Raw genomic sequence first — 21,634 nt, forward strand, 5'->3', positions numbered from 1 at the left:
ATTCACTTAAAATTACAGTGTTTCAAGTCAAAATCCAACGCTAAGCTTCCTGCTGTTTGAATACTTGAATACAGTATTCTCATTTGAACCAAACTTTTCCCTAAGTGACACATATTTACATGAACTTTAAATAAGTGCATATAGTTTTCTAACTTTAATTTCTGTAAAGTAGTATCTATGGTTGGTATGATGTGAGCATCATACTAGAAGCAGGAAGAAAGTAGAAGCAGGAAACTGCAAAGACCAAAAGGGCCAGAGGCATAGGTAATTGTTTTTTCTTTAGCTTTTGCTATAATAGTAAATTAAACTAAAATGTGAAGGCTAGTCCCTGGACTGAGGCCAACTGGCAAGTCTGAGGTCATGTCTATAAAAACTTTTATGGTGGAATAGTTTAGTAAGATGAGTTTGAAATGATTCCTGAATTGTACTAACCAGTGAATTTTGTAAGTTCAGGATTGAAGATAATATGTAAATTTCCATAGTAAGTGTAACAGAAATAGTGATGACTTTGTAAAAATATTAATGATTCCAGGTTAGGATTTGAACTCAAATCGTGGACTTTAGTGTAGTAGTGTAAGTGTAATTTCTGTGAAAATAAAAGGGGGTACTATATTTATTTATTAGAATATGAAACAAAGTTCATTTCTTCCCTTTCTTGTATCATTAGCTTCAATGTTCTTATTTGTTTAGGTAAATCACAGTTAAATGTAAGACCAGACAAAGAAATCAGCTTCAGGCCCAGGAAATATGCTATCAGAGAAATGAGAATAAATATGTTGTTGACTAATAAGTTTGTTGACTACAACAAGAAGATGTGTGTTACCTGATGTCTCAGTAGGGAAAAGCCAGCAGATGAGAGTCTAAAATTATGCATTTTACTGCAGAGTGAAAATGTAATGACCATGAGTGAACTGGTATATATTCTATCTAGATAAATCTACTGCAGGTAATAAGAGATTCTGCCCTATTCTGTAACTTAGTATGGAATTCCTGGGATTTTCTTTGCTGAAGGAAGGTGTCTTCACCTTCTGTCTAGGATTGTAGAATTGGGCTAAAAGGGGCTTCAGGAGGTCTTTAGCCCACCTCCTGCTCAAAGCAGGGCCAGCCAAGGTCAGAACAGGTTGCTCAGTGCTTTATTCAGTCAGATTTTGTAAACCTCCAACACTGAAACGTGCTGAAACCACTGAAAACTTTCTGAGTAGAGAGGTCCAGATGATCGATTCCTAAAGTTGCCTCAAACACCCTTGAAAAGCCATCAAGATTTCCAAACCAATGCTAGGTAAAAATTGATCCAACCTTTTAAATGTGTGTTAAGAAAAAGTTTCTCTTGATTGTAGTGACAGTAGGTTTATTATTTTGTCTTAATTTTACAAAAATAAACATTCTACTGCAAGAAACAGTTTGAGTATGAAACCAGAAAATGTAAACCTCCAGCTACTGAGTGAAAAATGTTGTCTTTTTTTAATCTAATAAATCTATAAATAATAACTAAATATAATTAAAGTAAAATATGTTCTCAGCTTTAATTAAACAATTGTCTTCAATGCAATTGGGGAATTTAGTGATTTTTTGTTTTATGATATATGATAAAACTTCTTTACTTTTGATGGTTCACAACTCATATTTGATATAGATGTTTTAAATATATTGTTGCTTTTGTATAATAGACTGAATGCTAATATTACAACCTAAACAGTTCAATGGTATTAGTGAATTATTTATTGTTGTTTAGCATAGCCACATTCAAATGAAATTTCTAGTGACAGGTGAATATTTCAATCTTGTTTCTAGAACAAAAAAGTTCCCTTTTCTATGAGAAAAAAACAGGTAAAATAATTTTTATTCCCAGCAAGGCTGCACAGCATGACTGACACAATACCTTTCCCTCCTCCTCTTCTATCATTTATTTTGTTAGTTTTTTTACCATTTTATGATAATCCTAAAAATGTCATTTAATCATCACTGAAAAATGTCAGAAGGTAAAGATATTATGTAAAAGGACTTGGATTTCATACAGACATTGCCATGTTTAGGGACTGTTATATCAATAGTTATCAAATTATTGTCTGACCTTTCCATTGTTCTAACCTGTGAGGCATTGAGCAATGGATTTAGTAGTGTTTAGACAGAATTCATCTTCGGGTTATAAGTAATAGGCCATTATTTAATCACTGCATTTGTGTAATTACAAATGAGGAAAGTGTGAACTATTACTGCTGGCTTGGACTGAGGCACAATTACTGGTAGCTTACCCAGCAAAAGTGCTTGAGAGTTGCTGTATGCATTTCCACATTTATAATTATGCAAAAAGCCCTGTCGTCTTACTTGACCTTTAAAGGACCCAATGTGCTGATTGTAGAAAAAGTATTTTAAAAGCCTGATGGAAATTTCATAGAGTGTATATATGACCCAGTGATTGTATCATCAGCAAATGCTAAACAATGGTTTAAAGTCATTATTCTAATTTGGCAAGACCCTGCTAGATTCAATCAAACACAATCAGAGGTGCATGGCTGACATTCTAACAAGCTTAGGGCAAAGGCCGCTCATGCTTTGAATTGCATTAACTTGTTTTCTGAAACCAACTACTGGGAATTATTTTCAAAATATTATTTTAATATATGCACACAAAAATACTTTTACATATCAATCATATAAGCTACTAAGGACAAACTAAAAAATATGTCTAAAGCTAATGTGGAAAGACCATTAATATGGTGTTTGTGTGATAGAAGTACATACATGGTCATGTAACTAGTTACAGTGTTAACATCTCAAAACATGTAGGAGAGATAGTAAGTAAGAGAAAAACAGAAGAGAAGTTGTTTGAGCAGCTGTACTTCACTTAGCACATCTGTCAAATAATTAAAAGAAAAGCATGGCAGTTCCACCCTGACCCTCTTCCACTCCATTTTAAGAATTACACTGCATTATAACAAGTCTGATTTAAAATATTTCTGAAATATTGCTATCTTATTATTGTGTTTTTATTAATGATTACAATATCATTTCATCAGGAAGAGAAGTAACTTTAGATATTTACAAAATCATATTTTTTTTTCATTTGAAGTCTCACTGACGCTCTTTTCTGTAGCATGATATATCCAAGATGTCATACTGGGTTCAAACAGTAGCAAAGATTTCTTGACCATTGAAAATAGAGCTACAGAGAATGATTGTGCCAGTTACACTCATTATCAGCAAGCTTCCTTTGTAAGTCATTAACGAAAATGGTGTGTTACAGAACCTTGTGTGTGTTCTTAGACATAAAGTCATAGTATAATAGCCAAGAAACATGGTATGAAAAACATTTTTTTCCTTGATTCTAGATACATTTAGCTCCTTTTTCACATTCATGTTAGCTATTATCAAGTTCAAAAAAACTGAAGACAGAACAAAAAAATCCCCTGAATCAATCCATTAAGACACTAGTTTTCAGTCCACAGAATCAAAACCCCAATTTATTTCTCTTCTTCATTCTTGTTTTTAGCAACAAACAAAAAATTTTTATTCTTCACCTGAAGTTATTTGCCATAGGATGAACAGGCCATTTTACATACACAAATATTTATAGGCCTTTCTGTAAATACATATCACCATGTTTGCATATTCTGAAAGTATCTCAGAACAGAATTACATGGAAAACATAGAGAACTGTTTGCAAATGTTACTAATGTTAGCTCTCCACTATGTCTGTTAAAAACACATAAAGGACTTTATGAAATAATATGTGAGAATCCATATATTACCATATGACAGAATATAGTTAAGAAAGCTTTTAATGCTCTTTTTTGTAAGAATTTTCAGAAGCTTGTTTCGCATTGTCAGAAATAAACTGAATTCATAGAATACCTACTGCATCCTACCCAAACTGCTTTTACAGAGCTGTGGGTTGTTGGTTTGTGATTTTGGTGTGGGATTTTTTTTGTGTTTTTGTTTGGTTTATTTTGGTTTGGTTTTTTGGTTTGTTTTTGTTTTGTTTTGTTTTGTTTTGTTTTGTTTGGTTTGGTTTTTTTTGTATTTTTTTTTCTTGTTGGTTTTTTTGGGGGGGGGTTCTTTAGGGGGTTTTTGTATGTGCTATTTTCACATAGATCTTTGGTGACACTCATATTACAAAGACACTTGGATATCTTTAAATATACAGCTGATAGAATTCTGATTTGTTTCATGTACAGACAGAAGGATAGGCTGAAAGAAATTCCCCCATGAGAAACTGGTTTAGGTCTGATATGTCCTTATTGTGCTTTCTTATATGAAGATAAAATGATTGCTGCCAGCTGATTAATGGAATGCAAATGACCTTTACATCATTTAAAAAATTTGAAAGAAACCAAAATGTTTGCTTGGTACCTTCTGTTTGTTGTTGCCAATTTATGCATGTTGTTAATGGCAACATTTTTAAGAGGGTATGTAAGTGGGGGAGGGAAATGGGAATGTATAAATTAATATATATTACTGACTTCAGCTTTAGGAATGATGCTTTCAAAAATAACTAATACAGATTATTATAGTAACTCTGCACTTTCTAAAATGCAGCTTGTTTTAAATTGCTTTTGTGATTTGTGTGTGTGATGAGAATTTGCGAGATGAGAAAGAAGGCTATTTAAAATATTTCAGTTCAATTGATGCATTTTTTGCAAATTAAGAAGTCTTCTTATTATTAAAAATTTTCTAACTCTTTTTATTCAGTCATTTATGTCCTTTGGCTTTTTTTAGCAATTAAACTGCCCAGATTTACAATATGGCTTCATTTCAATAGAATTTCTAACCCCAAAGACAAGTCAACTTACAGCTTTTTAAACAGCTTCTTTTACGTTTATAATTTTATAATACAAAACAGCTATTTACTTGATTTTCTTTCCTTGTTGTTTTAGTAACAGCCTAATTAATTTGTCAGATAGACAGTAATGTAAACAATATATGGTGATAAAATGTGCCTCTTTCTGAATTTGTGCAGGCAAAGCATGGTACCATGTGAAGCAGAAATGTCAATCCTGAAGTTATCTTCAAATACAAGTATAACTAGAAATTTCTGGTCCACTTCTTATTGGCTTGAAACAGGATCCATATTTGTTGGAGGTTTGCCTCATCCTCATGCAGCAAAAGAGGTATTGGTTGTTGTTATTATTATTATTATTATTATTATTATTATTATTATTATTATTAAATATTTGTATTATTTTAGGAATGGCATGTTGAATATGATATAACTGAAGAGATTTAAATCATGCAAAAAAGTAAAAATTACAGCTTTTTGAGAGTTGCATCTAAGGGATGAATATGGTCCCTTGCAGAGTATTTCTCATGTGTGGGACTTTGGTAAGTGAACAAAAAGGGCATTATGGTCTAAAGTTATTATCTGAAATCCTGTTTGTCTTGAGTAGGCAGAGTGAAGGAGCAAATATGATCAAATTTAGAGGAGGTACCTGTACATCAGGTGCTAGTTCTATGAAAAGTGTAACTGCAATGGTTTCCAAAAGAAAGGAGGCTCTGTTTGCATCCTGTGCTGTCTCAGACAGGTGTATGTAAAAACAGACGAGGCAAGAGGAAGCTAACCTGTGGAACTGCATTAATTAATGAGAGACAGCATAGGAGCTTGAATTTGTGGGGGTCTGTATGCAGCTCGGGCGATCACGTATGCAGGGATATTACTATATGCAGTGGACCTTGTACAGAGTTAGGGAAGAAGAATATCCACAGGGTCATGCAGAGAGTTGGAGACAAGCAGATCATTACTCATTATCTTATGGAGGATTTTGGGGTAGAGTAGTCACAATAACAGATACACATCACTTAAGTGATTTCCAATTTTTTTTTTCCAAAGCAGGATGAGTATAGTTAGCAATTTCTATTCCAGTTCATGACACTCAAACTCTTCATGCTAACACAGATCAAAGCCCCAGACCCCATAATTCATTTGAGACTGACACCATACACCCAGGGCACACTTAGGCCAGCTTCCAGCAGCATGGCCCCTGTGCAACATGGCTCCCAGGGCAGCTAGTTCAGCCTTTTACATCTTGTCAGGTGTCTAAGTATGGACCTCAGCGTCTAAGGGGCTATTGTTAGAGCTATGTACAAGTTTTTTTAATTATATTTTTGACATTAGTGCCAGTGACCTTGCTAGTTACATAGCTCCAAGTTGATATCTGACTTTCACTTATCCAAAGCCAACCTGTGCGGTTACCTGGACTATTTAATTCTCTTGTCTCATTCTCAAATGTGCTTCCAAAATGTAAAACTGTTCACCTTTACATAATAAAGAGTATCTTTGAGTGTTTGTGCTTTCCATGTTGTGAAATAAATTAAACTGATAGCACTGAGATATTGTAGCGTGAGTCTCATTTATCCGAACAGGAATCTTTGGATTGGTGTCACCCCACAACTGGAGCAAGTTAGACTGCAGGGGTTTTGTTTCTCCAGTACATTGTAAAAACTGGGCATATGTAGTCCAGTTTTCATTTTTTAAGCCATATTTTAGGGTAGGCATCACCATGTGCAATTGATTTAATGTTATTATTTCTGTTCCATTCTTCAGTAAGCAAAGGTCATCTTATCATGAGGCAAATAGAGTCATTTCAAGCACTAGCATGTTTTGATACTGCTACTGTAATGTAGCATTTCTAGATTGCTTTCACCTTATAATAAATTGCACAGTAATCAATGATGTGACAAGAGTGTGGAAATCCAGCTTAAAAGTTCTTGTGAGTAAGTGCTTTTTAGGTGTAAAGTATTTCACAAAAAGTGTTCTAAGTAGCTCATACTTACATTAAAAGAACACATCAAATAGTATTCATATTTATACAACTTCTCCCTTAATTCAAATGTTCATATACAAACTATATCTTTGTCTGGAATATTTTCTCCTCAATTGTATATAGAATTTTATTTGTTACAAAAATGTATCCATACCATTGAGATATAGAAAAAATTTATTTTCAATGTTTAAATGACCTTTCTTCTAGAAGCTAAGAAATATTTTTGGAGGATACCCCAAAGAATTTATAATGAAGGCTTAGAGAAGCTCAATTCACATAGTGTATTTTGGAGCAGGTAAACAAGCAATTTGCTTGGGGGATATAGTAATAATGTATATATGAGAATGAATTTTGAGATGAAAAATAGCTCTTTACTAGCTAAAGGCCAAATAAATCTATAAAAATAAATTTACATTAGGGAAGTTCAAATAGAAATTAAACACAATGGTTTAAAGGTAATGTATTGCTAAAAATTTTGCCTGTATGTGTTGGATTGTCATATCAACATGGGCTTTCCTTCTTTGAGAGTGTTGCAGTTCAATTCTATTCTTAATGCAGGATTAATAGGTGAGATGTTGTTGTTCATGATTGTTATCTATTTAGGTAATAGATGTGGGGCATGTACAAGTGCTCAAGCTGGTGTTACTTAACTTCTATTAGTACTTGGAAAGCATATGTTCCTATAACTTCCCCAAAAAGGCAAAAATATACCCTCAACTCTCAGTTGCCTCTCTAGTTTTCCACTGAGCTTTCTTGCAGCTTTCTTTCTGTTTGAGATCACCTCAGCCTTTATTTCATTTAATTTTCTTTGCTTATTTGTGATTTTTGTATTCAGTTTGATCTTAGTATCTCATTTTTCTTATTTTTATGCTTTTCTAGCTTCAGGGAAGTTCAATTTTCTTTGGCTTCCCTGTCAAAATCTGTAGGGTCCAAGACAAATATAGTCTATAAAGGCTGGGTTTTTTCCCTTTTGTCAGGGAGTGGAGAGCTGCCTGTCCAAGTACTCTTTATGTGGGCTTTTCAACCCCAGCAGTAGGAAACCACTCCAGAAAGTTTCTTTTCCATCAGTTTAGACCCAGGCAGTCAGGCTTCTATTGTAAAAGCTTCCTCATCCCTGAAACAGAACAGGTCTGTTTCTGACCTTCATCCTGCAGTTTGCTTCAAGGGAGATTTCTGCTCCAGCTGAGACTCAGCTTTTTCTGACAAGTGCTCTGATCACTCTTGGAGTCAAGTTTGATAATGACCCTTGTGATATCTGCAGTATTCACCTAATAATACGTTGTCTTGTTTTAGCTCCTTCTCTCATAGGACTAGTTCACTCTGCTGTTCACTCTGGCTCTCCTACCTTCCAATATTGTGGAAGTTGCAGAGAACAGTGACTTCAGGCCCTAGACTCCTTCAGTTTCTGACTAACAGGAACTTCTAGCTGTCAGTATCAGAAACTGTTGACATGGAAGTCGTGTATTACTGGAATTGGCTCAAGTTAAATGATTCATTTCTAGGATAGATTCCTCTACCTTTCATTTTTATTGACGTTTGAGATGACCTACTGTCATGGTTGGACACTGGCGCAATGCCAGCGTCCCCATGAAAATGCACCTTTTCTAAATAAATGCTGTGAGATGTTATCAGGAACAGAGCAGATCAGGCCCAAGCTTAATAACAAAGGAAAAAAACTTTATTAAACTACTACTAATACAGAAAACACATAAACTAAATCCAGGATGAAGACCTTTTAAACCACCCCTCCTCCTCCCAATTCCAAAAACACCCAGCCATGAAACATCACCCGGGATTCTTGATCAAATTACCACCCTTCAGGTAATCTATACTTAAACTATCAAGGGAGAGAGAAGTCTCTCTTGCACCACAGACCCCCCAGGAAACACAGCTGCCCCCCTGTGTTTCCCTGTCACACATGGCAACCGCCCGGAAAGAAAAAAAATCTGCCAGTGTGACACTCTCCATTCCATGGCACAGCGCTCTCACCACCGTGCATGGACAGATTGCTCATAGGGCTCCTTTAAGGATGCTTTGCCACAGACCCAAAGATATAACAGTTCAGTTTCTCATCCTGGGACTACAGTCCCCCCCATTTTCCCCTGGGGCCGAGGGGTCCAAAAACAGGACTCATCTTCTTCCCGAAGACAGAGGGTATCACCATTCCCTCCTCAGCTTTCTTCGTTTCTCGCCATTCTTGTGCTGTTCAAAGCTGAAACAGGTCTCCCTGGGTCACCACTGCATCCCCCTAAAATGCAGTCTCTATTGCAGGAGATTTTAGTTCAGTCCATGGCTAACAAGAAAAGCCCAGCTAAAAGCTACTTCATCATCTCCTCCCACCTAAATATTTCTTCTTCTAACATCTCAGGTCCCGGACCATCTCTCTTCCACTACAAATCAAGGAGGAGTAATACTTTTAAAAAGCCCTCATTTCCTGGAAAGGGTTAAATGTTCAGACTCCTTGGACGGCTGATATCTCGGTCCGGCTTTCCGCCTCCCACGCTGGGCACCATCCCCCCCCTTCTCCTTCTCCTCTGCCGGCAAATTTCCAGGTGCTGCCAGGCTCTCTGTCTCTTTCCCTCTTGGGGGGGGTGGGGGGGGGCAAAGGCATCTCCACTTCTCTCCACCCTTCTGTCCACAGGAGCTGGCTCGGCTCCAGACCCTCAGCCCCTCGGCCTACCCGGATAAGGCCGCGTGGCTTCCCCTCCCCCACCCAGCCCGAGGCCGGGCAGGGGAGAGTCTGCACTCTCTGATGACCGGAACCAAAAGAGACAGTTCTCCTGGGAGTTCTTGCTTTTAACCCCCTGTGTTCTCAGAGGCATGTCCATACTTTCAGTGGTCACTCCAGGTGCCAATATCCAAACCTGACCACTGATTGGTTTGACCCAATTTCCTGGAAAAAATTCACTTCCATGTCAAACCACGACACCTACAAAGCCCTCAGGGTAAAATATTGTCTCCTCTGATGATTTCCTATGCATTTTCCTAATCAGCTCTGAAATGTCCATGCATTCTTTCCACATATTTCTTCTTGTTTTCTGTATGCTTATTATTTGGAATTACTTAGAGTCAGAGTGCACTTAGTATGTAAAGCAAGGTGCAACAATTCTACTGATTTCTTTCGTTTCTGCCACAGTCTCTTCAGGAGATCGGAGCCTTACCCTCGATCAGTGATGCATTTAAAAGAATATCTGTGACATCTGGGGAAGCAATGCCATTATACCCAATAGATATTTTCACTATTCAGAAGATCTCAGACCTCCCAGATCTCAGTCTTAGTGCCTGTGATTGGTGGCGACAAACACTAGACAAGATATAGTTATGGACTGCTTAAGTAAACCAGACATATAATGTACCATGGATTCAGAGAGACATTTATAAGCATGCACCTGTGGCTGATGTTATCACTAGGTCACTCTCCATTACCTCTGAAATCCTAGAGCAATCAGAGGAAGCCCCTGATGACAGTGGAAAAAGACAAATGTGATGTTATGTTCATCTTAAAAAAGGAAGATGGGTAACCATGAGGCAGTCAGGTCAATGGCACTGATACTAATATAGAAACAAATGAAGGACAAGCACATCCTTAGGAACAACCAGCATGGATTTACAGAAGGGAAACTCTGCCTGACCTGTATGCTTACATTCTCTGTTGAGAAGACTGGCTCTGTGGGCAAGGGAAGGGCAGTGGATAATCCTTACTTCATGTCCCAGACAGCTTCACTCCCAACTCTGTCTCCTACCTCTGAGTGGCACAGGAGGATGGGAAATGGGGGTTATGCTCAGACCATAACAGTTTGTCTCTCCCACTTCTTCCTCCTACATATCTGCAGTTCCCTTAGCAATCCACAGGCCAAAGACGGAAAAAGTATTTGGCTTGGTATGAAATCTGGAGGATCTGAACATATAGGTTGAAATCAAAAGATTTCAGTGCAACAGATTTCGTATCAGCAGATACATGCACTGAAACACAAATGAATTCATCTAAGTTCAAGTACTGCAATCTGTTTCATGCGCAGCAAGAAATTGTTTTTATGACTCTGTAAGCTGTCCTTGGCAAAGTTTAGTGGAGTCATCTGACAGTCTAGGAAGTCATTGCTGAAAGTAAGTATGAAAGCTAAACTCTAAATAGCTGGCTGGCAGACATCTTGTCCTGCTGTCTTGCCACAGTGAATAAAATCCTCTTTGGTTCTGTGCCAGCTTAGTTTATTACTTATTTTTGATATTTCTTTGATAAAGAATATGATGGAAATAGTTCAGACTTGCCACAGGTAAATGGGAAAATAATTTGAACAGTTAAATAACATCATCTTTTTAAAACATTGGGGGTTTAAAGTTGTTTATGATCACTGTTTTTTAAGACATAAAAATCAACAGAAAAGGAAGAGAAACCAAATTATACACAGAAAAAAACCTCTTTCTGATCAGAAATAGAGAAAAAAATTATTGTTTCTGAAATCTCAAGACATGTTTCAAAATAACTAATTTCATGCTAGTTTTAGTATTGTTAATTGTTTACAAAAGCTTTTTCTCTGCAGAGAAGATTGATACATTCAAAGGGAAATTAAATATTGTTTTCAAATATCTATAGCAGGAGCAGTTGATTGCAGTTACTGTTATTTCTGCTGCTATAACTGTTCCAGTAATTTATATTTCTAGACTTAATAGTATTTTACTATTGAGAATGTGAAATGTCATTATATCTTCATATTCCTTTTCAACTCAAGCCTTTTTCTATAATTAAACCTTGCAAGTTTTAAAACAGGGAAGTTTCAGAAGGAAAGGAGAGATTTCTCTCTTCTGTACCAGCAGAGCAATCTTCTAAATAAAGATTAAAGATTAAGGGGAAGGTGTACAAATACATATGTGGGCATCAATATGTTACCAATGGGGAAATGGCAACAGATAATTGAGTGATATGCTCAGGATCATAGTTTATTAACATTGAAGGTAAGGTGGAAATATATATCTATATGAAATCATATATCTGTATGAAATCATATATCTAAAGACTCAGACACTGTAGTCTATCAGGCTTGTACTTCAAATACAACTGCGTAAAATACACTATGCATATGTAACAATACATACAGTTTTTCTATGAAAAAGAGATAATGTGATATCACAATCATAGGCACTGACTAGTTTTAAGTTATTCTCAGGTATATACATTTGTAGATAAAAATGTTTTAAACATTTTAATAACCAACTGCTAAAACATACAAAATTATCTTCTTTCTCTTTTAATAACTCATCCACAGAATTCAGTGGCATTGAGTGAAGAAATGGACAATGTGAAACAGGTGCTACAAAATACAGAATCAGATCCTTAATTTAGAATGATCCAAAAGCAATTTGCTCTATGTTACAGCTGCTGTGCTTCTATAGACTAACACAACAGTAACCCCTCTGTAACTGTCTAGTTAGAAACAGTTTATGATCCATTTCCCTTGCCAGAGCATTGCAAAGCAGTGGGAGAATTTAGTACAATCTGTGCACAGTGCTTTAGATTTGATTATCTGGCATTCACCTTACCTGATTAATCTTAGGCTCTGACAGCAGCCTTCACACTATAATTTTTAATAATATAATATGTACATGTTTCTTTAGCATCCTGCTACAGAAATTGTTGGATGTGGGCAAATTACAGTGGTCCTGACCCAATTAATGCTCCCTGGGCTGCAGTGTTCAGCCTGAGAGTATTCTGGGGAAGCCAACAAAGGAAAGAACATCCAATCTGTCACAGGATTGCAAGGCATACTAGACTATTACATGGCTAACAAGGCAACTGTTAGCTATAGTGGTATAAGCAAGAATGGGTAGTTTGAAACATTAGAGGGGCAGTTCTTGAATGTCCATACATTTCCTGTTGTTCCACAGCATATATGAAATGTCCATATTTAACTATTAAAAATCATATGTTTTTTAAAATAATTTTTAGGCAGAGTGGTTATAGGTTTCTGGGTTTATTTTTTTTTTTTATTAGATCATAAATCTGCCTAGGAATTATATGAAGAATATTTCATATTTTATATAATTTAAAGAATTATCTGATCCATCGGTTTAAAATCTAGTTCATGATAGACTAAGTGAAAGCTAGTTGCCAAGCATTAGTCTTCCCTCTAGATATAGTGAAATACAGCTGTTTAGTTTGTAGTAGCTATGCAGTAGAATTTAAGGTTCTGCTGTGGTACAGAAAATGAAAATGAACAGTGTTGACTCACATCCAAAATCTCATTGTGGTTTTAGTGCTACATTTCTGAAGCTGAGTTGTTCCTGTTTGCATCAATTCCAGTCTGTATTTTTCAAAAAATGGGATGAGATTTTTTGTCCTTATACTTATGCTGCTCCCTTTTAATTTGACTTTGCCTACACACATTATACATCTTCTAAGTCCACTCTGTTGTCAGATTTGTGATTTACAACATTCAGAAAGGATTTTTCAGGGTGTTTGTTGATTTAAAATGCATTTTGCATCCTGAGGAGAATCTGACTTCTTGTTGAATCTTGGCATGATAGCCTTAGATCCTGACATGTATTTACTTTCTAATGTCCTACTTAGGATATGCTTTGACTCTGTCTTTGCATCACCTATTTTAATTAAGAGCACCACTTACTGTTGCTCAAGATATTTTAAATATTTATGCATTTTTATATACTAAATAAATATTTGTCACATCATCAAAAATACTTCTATATATCAATATTTCATTGGCTACTATCACATATTCTGTTATTTGGTCTTCTTTAGATTGGTAAGTCATGGTAATGCTCTGTTCTTATATAATTAAGTATTACTCTGAAGTCAGAGGTGCTCTCTCTTGACTGGAGAGATGTTTTGCCTATTTTGAGTAGATTGTTTTGATCTGCGTGGTTTTTTTTTTCATCAGTACTTCTTACATTGTCAGATAATTTGTGAATGTTTTTAACAGCATAAGACTCAGTGGGCAATATTTTTGCATCTAACCAGTGTGAAAACTCAATTGGTATTGTTAATTTTTGTCTTTTATTTGGTTTGTTCACCACGCACCTAAAAAACCACCTTCCTGTATTTCCCACAATTACTAATTTTCTTGAAGAACTTTTGCTTAGGAACAATATCAAAACATCTTTGGAAATTAGGTTGGCTCAGTTTTTGGGTGACCCTTGTCACTGTTGAGCAGGACGGGAACAAAAGACTTCAAGTTAGAAGGCAAAGAGAATGAACTCCGATTTATTTCAAATGCACCGCTCTATACATAGAGAACATCGTGCGGATTAATTTCATTGGTCTTAGAGTAAAAACATCCCACACCGTTGGTGTGCAGTGAATGATGCACGGTAGCAGAACATATCTATAAACAATATGAACAACAAGATAGAGAATTATTTGCATTCTTTCCCAACTGCTTCCCAGGCTCTCGCCTGGTTAGAAAACCTTTCTCTTTCTCTCTGACTGAGCTGAGAGTATCCACAACCCTCTTATACAGGATCATTGATGTGTTCAAGGGACATTAATAAGGAAGCATAACTTCCTTAAACAAAATTTTAGATTCTTTATGTGATATTGTCCCATGTTTCTGCTACTTACATTTTTCAATAGAACATTCAGGAATTTTCTCCTGAATATATATTTGCTGGGTTTTAGTTTGCTTCAATCATTTTGGCCTTTCATTTGCCACTCTTCTCTACATTGTTACCAAACATATTTAATTAAAAAGTTATATAATATTTTTGCACAATTCCAGGCTTCCTAGCTTTCACATATTAGAAAGTTTTGATGAACATAGAACAACCTCCCCAGGAAGATAGTAGAGTCCCTACTACTGGAGGTTTTCATTATGTGATTGGACAGGGTGCTAGATAATCTCATCTAAACTCCCTTTTACATGAAAGGATGGACCAGATGATCTTGTGAGATTCCTTCCAGCCTGAGATTTTTTATGATTTTATGGCTTAAGTACTTTTTTCAGCCAAAATTAAAATATATCCCAGAACATTTTAAAGTATGCATTATAGTAGATTTAATTTACCAGATATTACCTTTTTAAACTTTCACCCATATTTTGGCTGGAAAAGTGTTGACTAATAGTCTTCTTTATTCTGCTACTTTGATAATCAATCTCTCTTTTTTGCTTTATTTTTTTTTTTTAAGTCATGCTTGATTTTTTAAAATTTGATCATATGCAGTTACTGAACTCTATAGAAGTGTTCTTCTGTAACCTGCAAACATTTTACCAAGCATTGAGTTTTCTAATTTTTTTAATCCTTAATAACCTTGTCTTGATGCAGTTAAAACTTCTGATGGCTTTTTTAGTGTGATTTCCTCCCAGGAGAACACAGAGGTTGAGTATATTATAGTCAGGGTTTTTTTAATGTTTTGGGGGGGCAGTGTTCAGTTATTATATTTTGAAATATTGAAATATATTATTTGCCTAGAGTTATATCTCTTATAGTTTCTCTAATGGCTCCAAGAAACCACTGTTTACAGCATCTAAAAATGTAGTCCCATCAGCATATTTTGTCATAATTTCTTACCAGACTGCTTGGAGTAATTAAACTCTGTTATTACTGTCTCTTCTGCCTTACCCCTTCTATCCTGCTATACTATTTAACAAATACTATCATCATCTTGGTGATACATAATATAGCTCTAATATAATTTTTTTCATTTTGCATGAAATTTTAGTGCAAAATGATTTGTGCCAGTTTGTATATATTTGTTTGACTACTTTTATTATATTGCCTTTTTCTGGTGCAGCCTACACCTTTCTTGATATTTACTCTTGCATCACAACATCCCAGTGTTTATATTTCTACCATCAAGATTTTTATCATATTCCTACTGTTTTACTGCTATTTTTCCTTTTTTAGAACTCAGGTATTTTTCCATGGGCAGTTACTTTTCTTTTGAAAATGAATAATGGTTTAGTGTTTTGGCAGAGAGAGATGTTTTTACACAAATATTTATATTACAATTTTTGTAACATATTTAGTTCTGTCATGCATATTTTGAAGGTGATTTTTTTATTTTTTTAAAGGGTTTTTGCAGGTAAAGAGCAAAATGTCATGGAATTGCATCAGTAAATCAATTTTATTCTAATTTCAATATACTGTACAATGGTAATAGACAGTCTTGCCTAATGCATTGATCAAAAAATAAATAGGTAGGAGACGTCAGATACCTTCCTGAAAGTATCCAGTGCTGCCCTGCAGGATTCCTTGTTACTAGTGTGCCAGTAGCCTTTACCATCTAGGAATGTGTTCTTGTTATGTCTTCAAGGCTAAACAATATAGAGAAGTGGTACCATCAAGAAAAAGCTAAAACATTCCTGTAATAGTGTATTGCTGGCTTGTGTTATTCTTTTCAAGTCAATCTTTGTTGAAAAGGCTGCAGATGATGATCTTGGCCACTGCAGTATTTCAGATACTGACTTATAGGAAAGAGGTATGCACAGGGAGCATTGTAGTGAAGAGTGACACCTTTTATTTGTTTTTTTCTAATTAGGTTGTTCAGCATGCTTATAGTCATTTTATGGATTTGTTAATTCTTTTTCTTATATATGAGTATGTTCATGTAAGTGTTTTGGATAATTCAGTACTGATTTATCAACTTGAAACACGTTTGAATTCTTGCTGAAGATCATTATTAGTACTGTGTGATCTGTGTGATTCTTAAACAAGAACAGCTTATACAGATCACAGAAATCTTCAATTTTCTAGTTATTGTAAAATCTAAACCTAGACTATTAATCAAAATGTACAATAAATGTTTCTAGTATGTCTAATTAATTCCAAATTTATAATATTAAAAATATAGAATGGGAGACATAAAAGTAAGTGTAAAGATTTTCAGTATCATTTCCTGAATGCTTCTTGATAAGTCTATTTTGAAAATTTATATTAAGTTAGGTGATTTTATTAGTTATAAGTTGCACTTTGTATTTTATTAGGAAGCTATTAAGAGAAGTATTTTTGAAGTTTATAATATCAGACTAATTGATTGTGAAAATGTATATTTCCCCAGCTGTATTCTGTGATATTATTACTGCTTCTATTTTAAATTTCACCAGAATTGGTTTAGCAAAGTTAGAATTTCACTTATGCAATATGCATGTATGTACATATGCATGTATTTAATACTATCTTATATAATGCAAATACTGATATTATATTAATAAAATGTGTTTTAAACTTTTCAATAAAGTCTCCTAACACCATAACAAAATAAATTCAAATAAGAAAGTAAGAAATATCCTTCGCTGTGTTAAGTCCACAGACCAGAAAGTATTGCTGGTGAGAAATCAAGGGTTTTTTCTCACTGATTATTTTCTGCATCAAATTAAAGGGGACACTTATAAATATTGAATCACTTTAACAAGAGTGTGCTTAAAAAAAGTGCAAAAATTTTATTAATATCAACATCTCTACATTAAAAAAAAAAGCATTTGCATTCCACATGTATAATATATCAGCAGTCCACAATATAAACTGACTACTATAACCAAGATTAAAAATGTAATTCACTCTCATTAGATAATGCTAAAATGCCAAGATCATTATACTTATTACAAAACTACAAATCACTCGAACTGGTGATATTATAGCTACACTATTCTTGCAGAAAAGAAGCCAGTGAACTTTAAGAAGTTCATGGCCCAAGGCCATCTGTGCAAAAGGCCTTGGCTAAGAGCAGCCACACTGAATCAGAACATTGAGAGCAATGAGTTTGTGCTCCAAAACTCTCAGCAGAATCACTATGCTGAGCCAAATAGATGATTTCTGTTTCTTGTTTATATCAGATTTTGATATGCATGGCTTTAACTGTGTCTTCTAGAAGCTCTTTTATGCAGCTAGAAATAACCAGAGCTCTGTGTGCATGGGAAAATCAAACTCCTTAAGATTCTGGATCTGAAAGAAAGGGAAAAAAACACTGTAAATCTTTTGCTGATCTTAAATTATGATGATTGTGCCACTTTCTCACTGAAATCCCCTCAAAATTTGGCTTTATGGAAGTATTTTTCTCAAAAGCATTTTAATTATTTCATAATTTCAGTGCCTGAACTCAAGACTTGTGTGTACTAAATGCTTGAACCTAACCACGTAGCAGCCTCAGCAAATTAAAAGACTGATACCAAGGCATCACCGAAAATTTCTGTCTTGTTCTCTTGAGATCATTTCTAGAAAACATATGGGGTAGAGGGATGTAAACAAACTCTGTATTTGGAGAATTCAATAAGAGATTGGAATTCAGATTTCTATTTAGTATGGAAGAAACATTTCCTTTTCTTTTTGACTAGTATTTCCTACAGAGGGAAATAAAAGTTTATGAAACAAAAGGTAAATTAAAGGAAAATAGTATGATATAATTCCATTTCTAAAGGCAACTGGTGGCCATTTTCAGATGAATAAATACAGTGTAAAAAAATCTGTTTGATAAAAAGTGCATATCATATATTCCTGTGCGATACCAGAAGTTTTTTCTATTCCAGTACCTTTAGGGAATCTGTTCAAGCTCTTTCTATCAGTCAACATGCAAAACACAAGAATGTCTGCAACTACTTTGTACTGCACTGAGATGAAATGCTTGACAATAAACAAATACCGGAGCATTCTGCCCCACAAGCTTTTTCAGCTTGAAGGAACACCCTTCTCCTGGGAAGTGGGAGTTCCTTTTCCTCTCCCCTGGTAATGATGTGAGTGGGTATGGAACAACATTAGGGTTCTGGCCATGCCCCGGCCCCAGCTATTGCAAAAATCAGCCCTCTCCTGGCCAAAACCAGGACACCATAAAACCAGCCTTCAGGAATGGAAGGTCCCTAAGACCAGAGAGAAAATCTGGAGCAAGGAATACTTAACACTGCTGGAGTCATCATCCCTGGAGGTGTTTTAAAAAAAGACTGAATGTGGCACTTAATGCCATGGTTTAATTCAAAACGTGGCATTAGGTCATAGGTTGGACTTGATCTAAAAAGTCTTTTCCCACCTAGCTGTGAGAAGGATTGGTTAGGGATCCTTTAAACACACTGGTCATATGTAAGTCTCTGAGGTTTAATGGGTTGCACCCTGGAGTGCTGAGAAAACTGTCTGATGCCATTGTGAGGTCACTGCTAATTATCTTTGAATGGTCATGGCAATTAAAGACTGGAAGAGAACAAATATCATCTTTCAGAAGGGCAAGAAGGAAGATCTGCAAAACTATAGGTTAGACAACTCACTTCAGTCACAGGGAAGGTGATGGAACAAATCCTCCTGGGAACAATTTCCAAACACATGGAGGTCAAGAAAGTAACTAGAAGTCATCAACGTGGATTTAAAAGAGGAAATCATACTTGACCAGCCCTACAGTATCTGCAGTTAGGTAACTAGCTCGGCGGACAAGGGAGAGCAGTAGATGCTGTCTACAGCTTCAGTAAATTTTTTTACACTGTCTCCTATGACATCTTCGTAGTAAAAACTGACAAAATACAGGTATATATAGAAGTTCACAGTGAGGTGGATTTAAAAAAGTCTGAATGACCAGGCCTGCAGTGATGCAAAATCTGGGTGGAGGTCAGTAACTAGTGAGGTGCCCCTGAATTTACTGGTGGGTCCAATACTGTTCAGTTTCTTCATTAGTGATCTGGATGATGGAACAGAATGCACCCCTAACAAGATCTAAGATTGGTTCAAAATTGGAAAGTGGTTAATTCTCCAGAGAGCTGTGCTACCATCCAGAGGCACCTCAACAGACTGGAGAAATGGGCTGACAAATCTCATGAACTTCAAAAGGGGGTATTGCAAAGTCCTGCAACTGAGGAATGATAATCCCATGTGTAGGCACATTGTGGTGTCAGCTGACTGGAGCACAGCTTGGCAAAGGAGAACCTCGGATTTCTGGTGGGCAGCAAGCTGTCTGTGATCCAGTTAGGCATCCTCACAATGCATGGGTGGGGATTCGTCCTCTCTATTCCATACTGGTGAGTTTATATCTGAATTAATGGGACCAGTTCTGTACCTGTCCAGTAAAAGAAACTTCTGGACTTACTGCAGCATCTCCAGTAGAGGGCCACAATTATCAAGGGGTTGGAACATCTCTCATATAAGAAAAGAATGAAATAACTGTGACAATTCTTTTGGGTTTTTGATGTCTTCCTGTCATATCACCTCAGGTCTTTTGCTCATCAATTCTCACAGAGATCCTATGCAAAAGTACCCTAATTTTATCAGAAAAAAGATGCTGTTTCAGTGATATGCAAAGATTTGATTTGATGATATACAAAGATATGATTCTGTTTCTGTGGAGATTATTTCCTTGTTTTGAAGAACATTTTCAAAAGGGATAACATTGTTTTGAACTTGCATGCAAGTTGCTTTTGTGAATTTGAATGTTCAAGTCCATGTGATCATTTGTCTTTGAATGATATTGGCAGGCCTGCAAGATCAGTTTTTGTCTTTCATCTGTGAGGACTTTTATTTTCCCATAGTTGCCAGGTTGATCAGATGTTAAGATCTTCAGTTTTTGGTTGATTTTGCCTCTTCTTCCTATTCAGTGTGCAAAATCCAGGGCAGTTATAGACATTTGGGATGACTCCTTCTGCTGAGCTTGTTCAGCCTTTTTTATCCAATAGCTTCTCATGCTCCCAAATATCCTGATTTTCCTGGTAATGTGGTAGTGTGCATGTGTATAAGACCTTCTCAGGTAGTATGTCAGGTACTTTACCTTTGCTTGCCTATTATTAATATCCAATCTGGAAGTTCTTTTTAAAAAATTATTACTACCTTGAAATGGGCAGCAGGCTGCATTATGGGGTGGACAGCACATTCAAGCAGGCTGCTACACAGGCTCTGTAGTGTTTGATGGAGCTATGCCTTCACATTGATATCTTAACAGTTGCAATTCAAAATGAGTACACCTTTGAGAGTTGTAGGTATAGGTTTATGACCTCATGTTACGTAAACAACAAAAATAAATAATTGCTGTTTTTTTGGAAGAAACGGATCTCAACAGGTGGCATCCTCTGTGAGGTTGGCATTTCATTAATTTCTCTGTGTGACTCTTTGAGAGTCTTTTTGAAAGTTTCAGCAGGTCTGGTTGATGATAAGTAAGAAGTAAGGCTTGAGCAGGTAGCAGACAACTTTCATGAGCCCTTAGAGGATGTGTTTGGTATCAGTCCATTCCAGAAAAGCTTAAAGCTTAAACTACGGTGAAGTGACTTAATGCAGCAATGCTCTTCAGTGCTTGCATCCCAGACATCTGTCATCTGAATACTTTGAGCTCCTTCCAGACACTGACTTCAGCATTGCACTGTTTCCAAGCAGAGTCCCAGCACCTGGGCAGAAGGCTGTAATCATCCATTGAATAAGTGTACTCTGGGATCTTCTGTAACAAGCTTGATGGCAGACTATCTGTTGGTACTGAAAATGTATACAGGCACACTTTCTTCCTAAAAATAGTTTCACACATAAGTTTTCTGTGGCTTATCGGTCTTGTTTACCCCTTCCTTTCAGTCTCTTTTTCAAGGTAGAATTATATCTAAGAGTCATTAATAGTGGCCGCTACACTCCCTATAGGCAATGAAGAAGAACAAAGAAGAGCTGGGATTTACCCCTTGGAAAAGGTAATTGTGTTGACCGTGTACCAGCAGATACCAGGTCAAGGCCTCTAATCTTCTTTTGTAGCTCTTGAGGTGATACAACCTGCTGGTATAAACCTAAAGGAGATTATGCAAGAGCAATTACTTTCATGTAATTTAGGCTGGACTCCTTCAGATTCAGGAGAAACCAGATATTTGACAAGGCAGAGATATATTTGACAGCATGTATGTACTAGTCAGGCAACTAATGCAGTGATTACCCAAATAACACTTTGAACCAACAGTTCCCTAGATTTGTCACCCATTCTTTCGTTCTGTATT

The 21,634-nt window shown here is 36.0% G+C and overlaps 1 protein-coding gene across 1 annotated transcript in view; it reads left to right on the forward strand.

Annotated features, from left to right (window-relative positions):
* EYS (eyes shut homolog) overlaps positions 1–21,634 on the forward strand; it is a 725,122-nt gene that overhangs the window by 471,099 nt on the left and 232,389 nt on the right. Inside the window, 1 exon segment of the mRNA XM_053974015.1 lies at positions 4,958–5,108. Within this exon segment, the coding sequence (XP_053829990.1) occupies positions 4,958–5,108 (151 nt within the window).

The sequence above is a fragment of the Vidua macroura genome, chromosome 3 (assembly GCF_024509145.1).
Source record: "Vidua macroura isolate BioBank_ID:100142 chromosome 3, ASM2450914v1, whole genome shotgun sequence".
Taxonomy (NCBI): domain Eukaryota; kingdom Metazoa; phylum Chordata; class Aves; order Passeriformes; family Viduidae; genus Vidua; species Vidua macroura.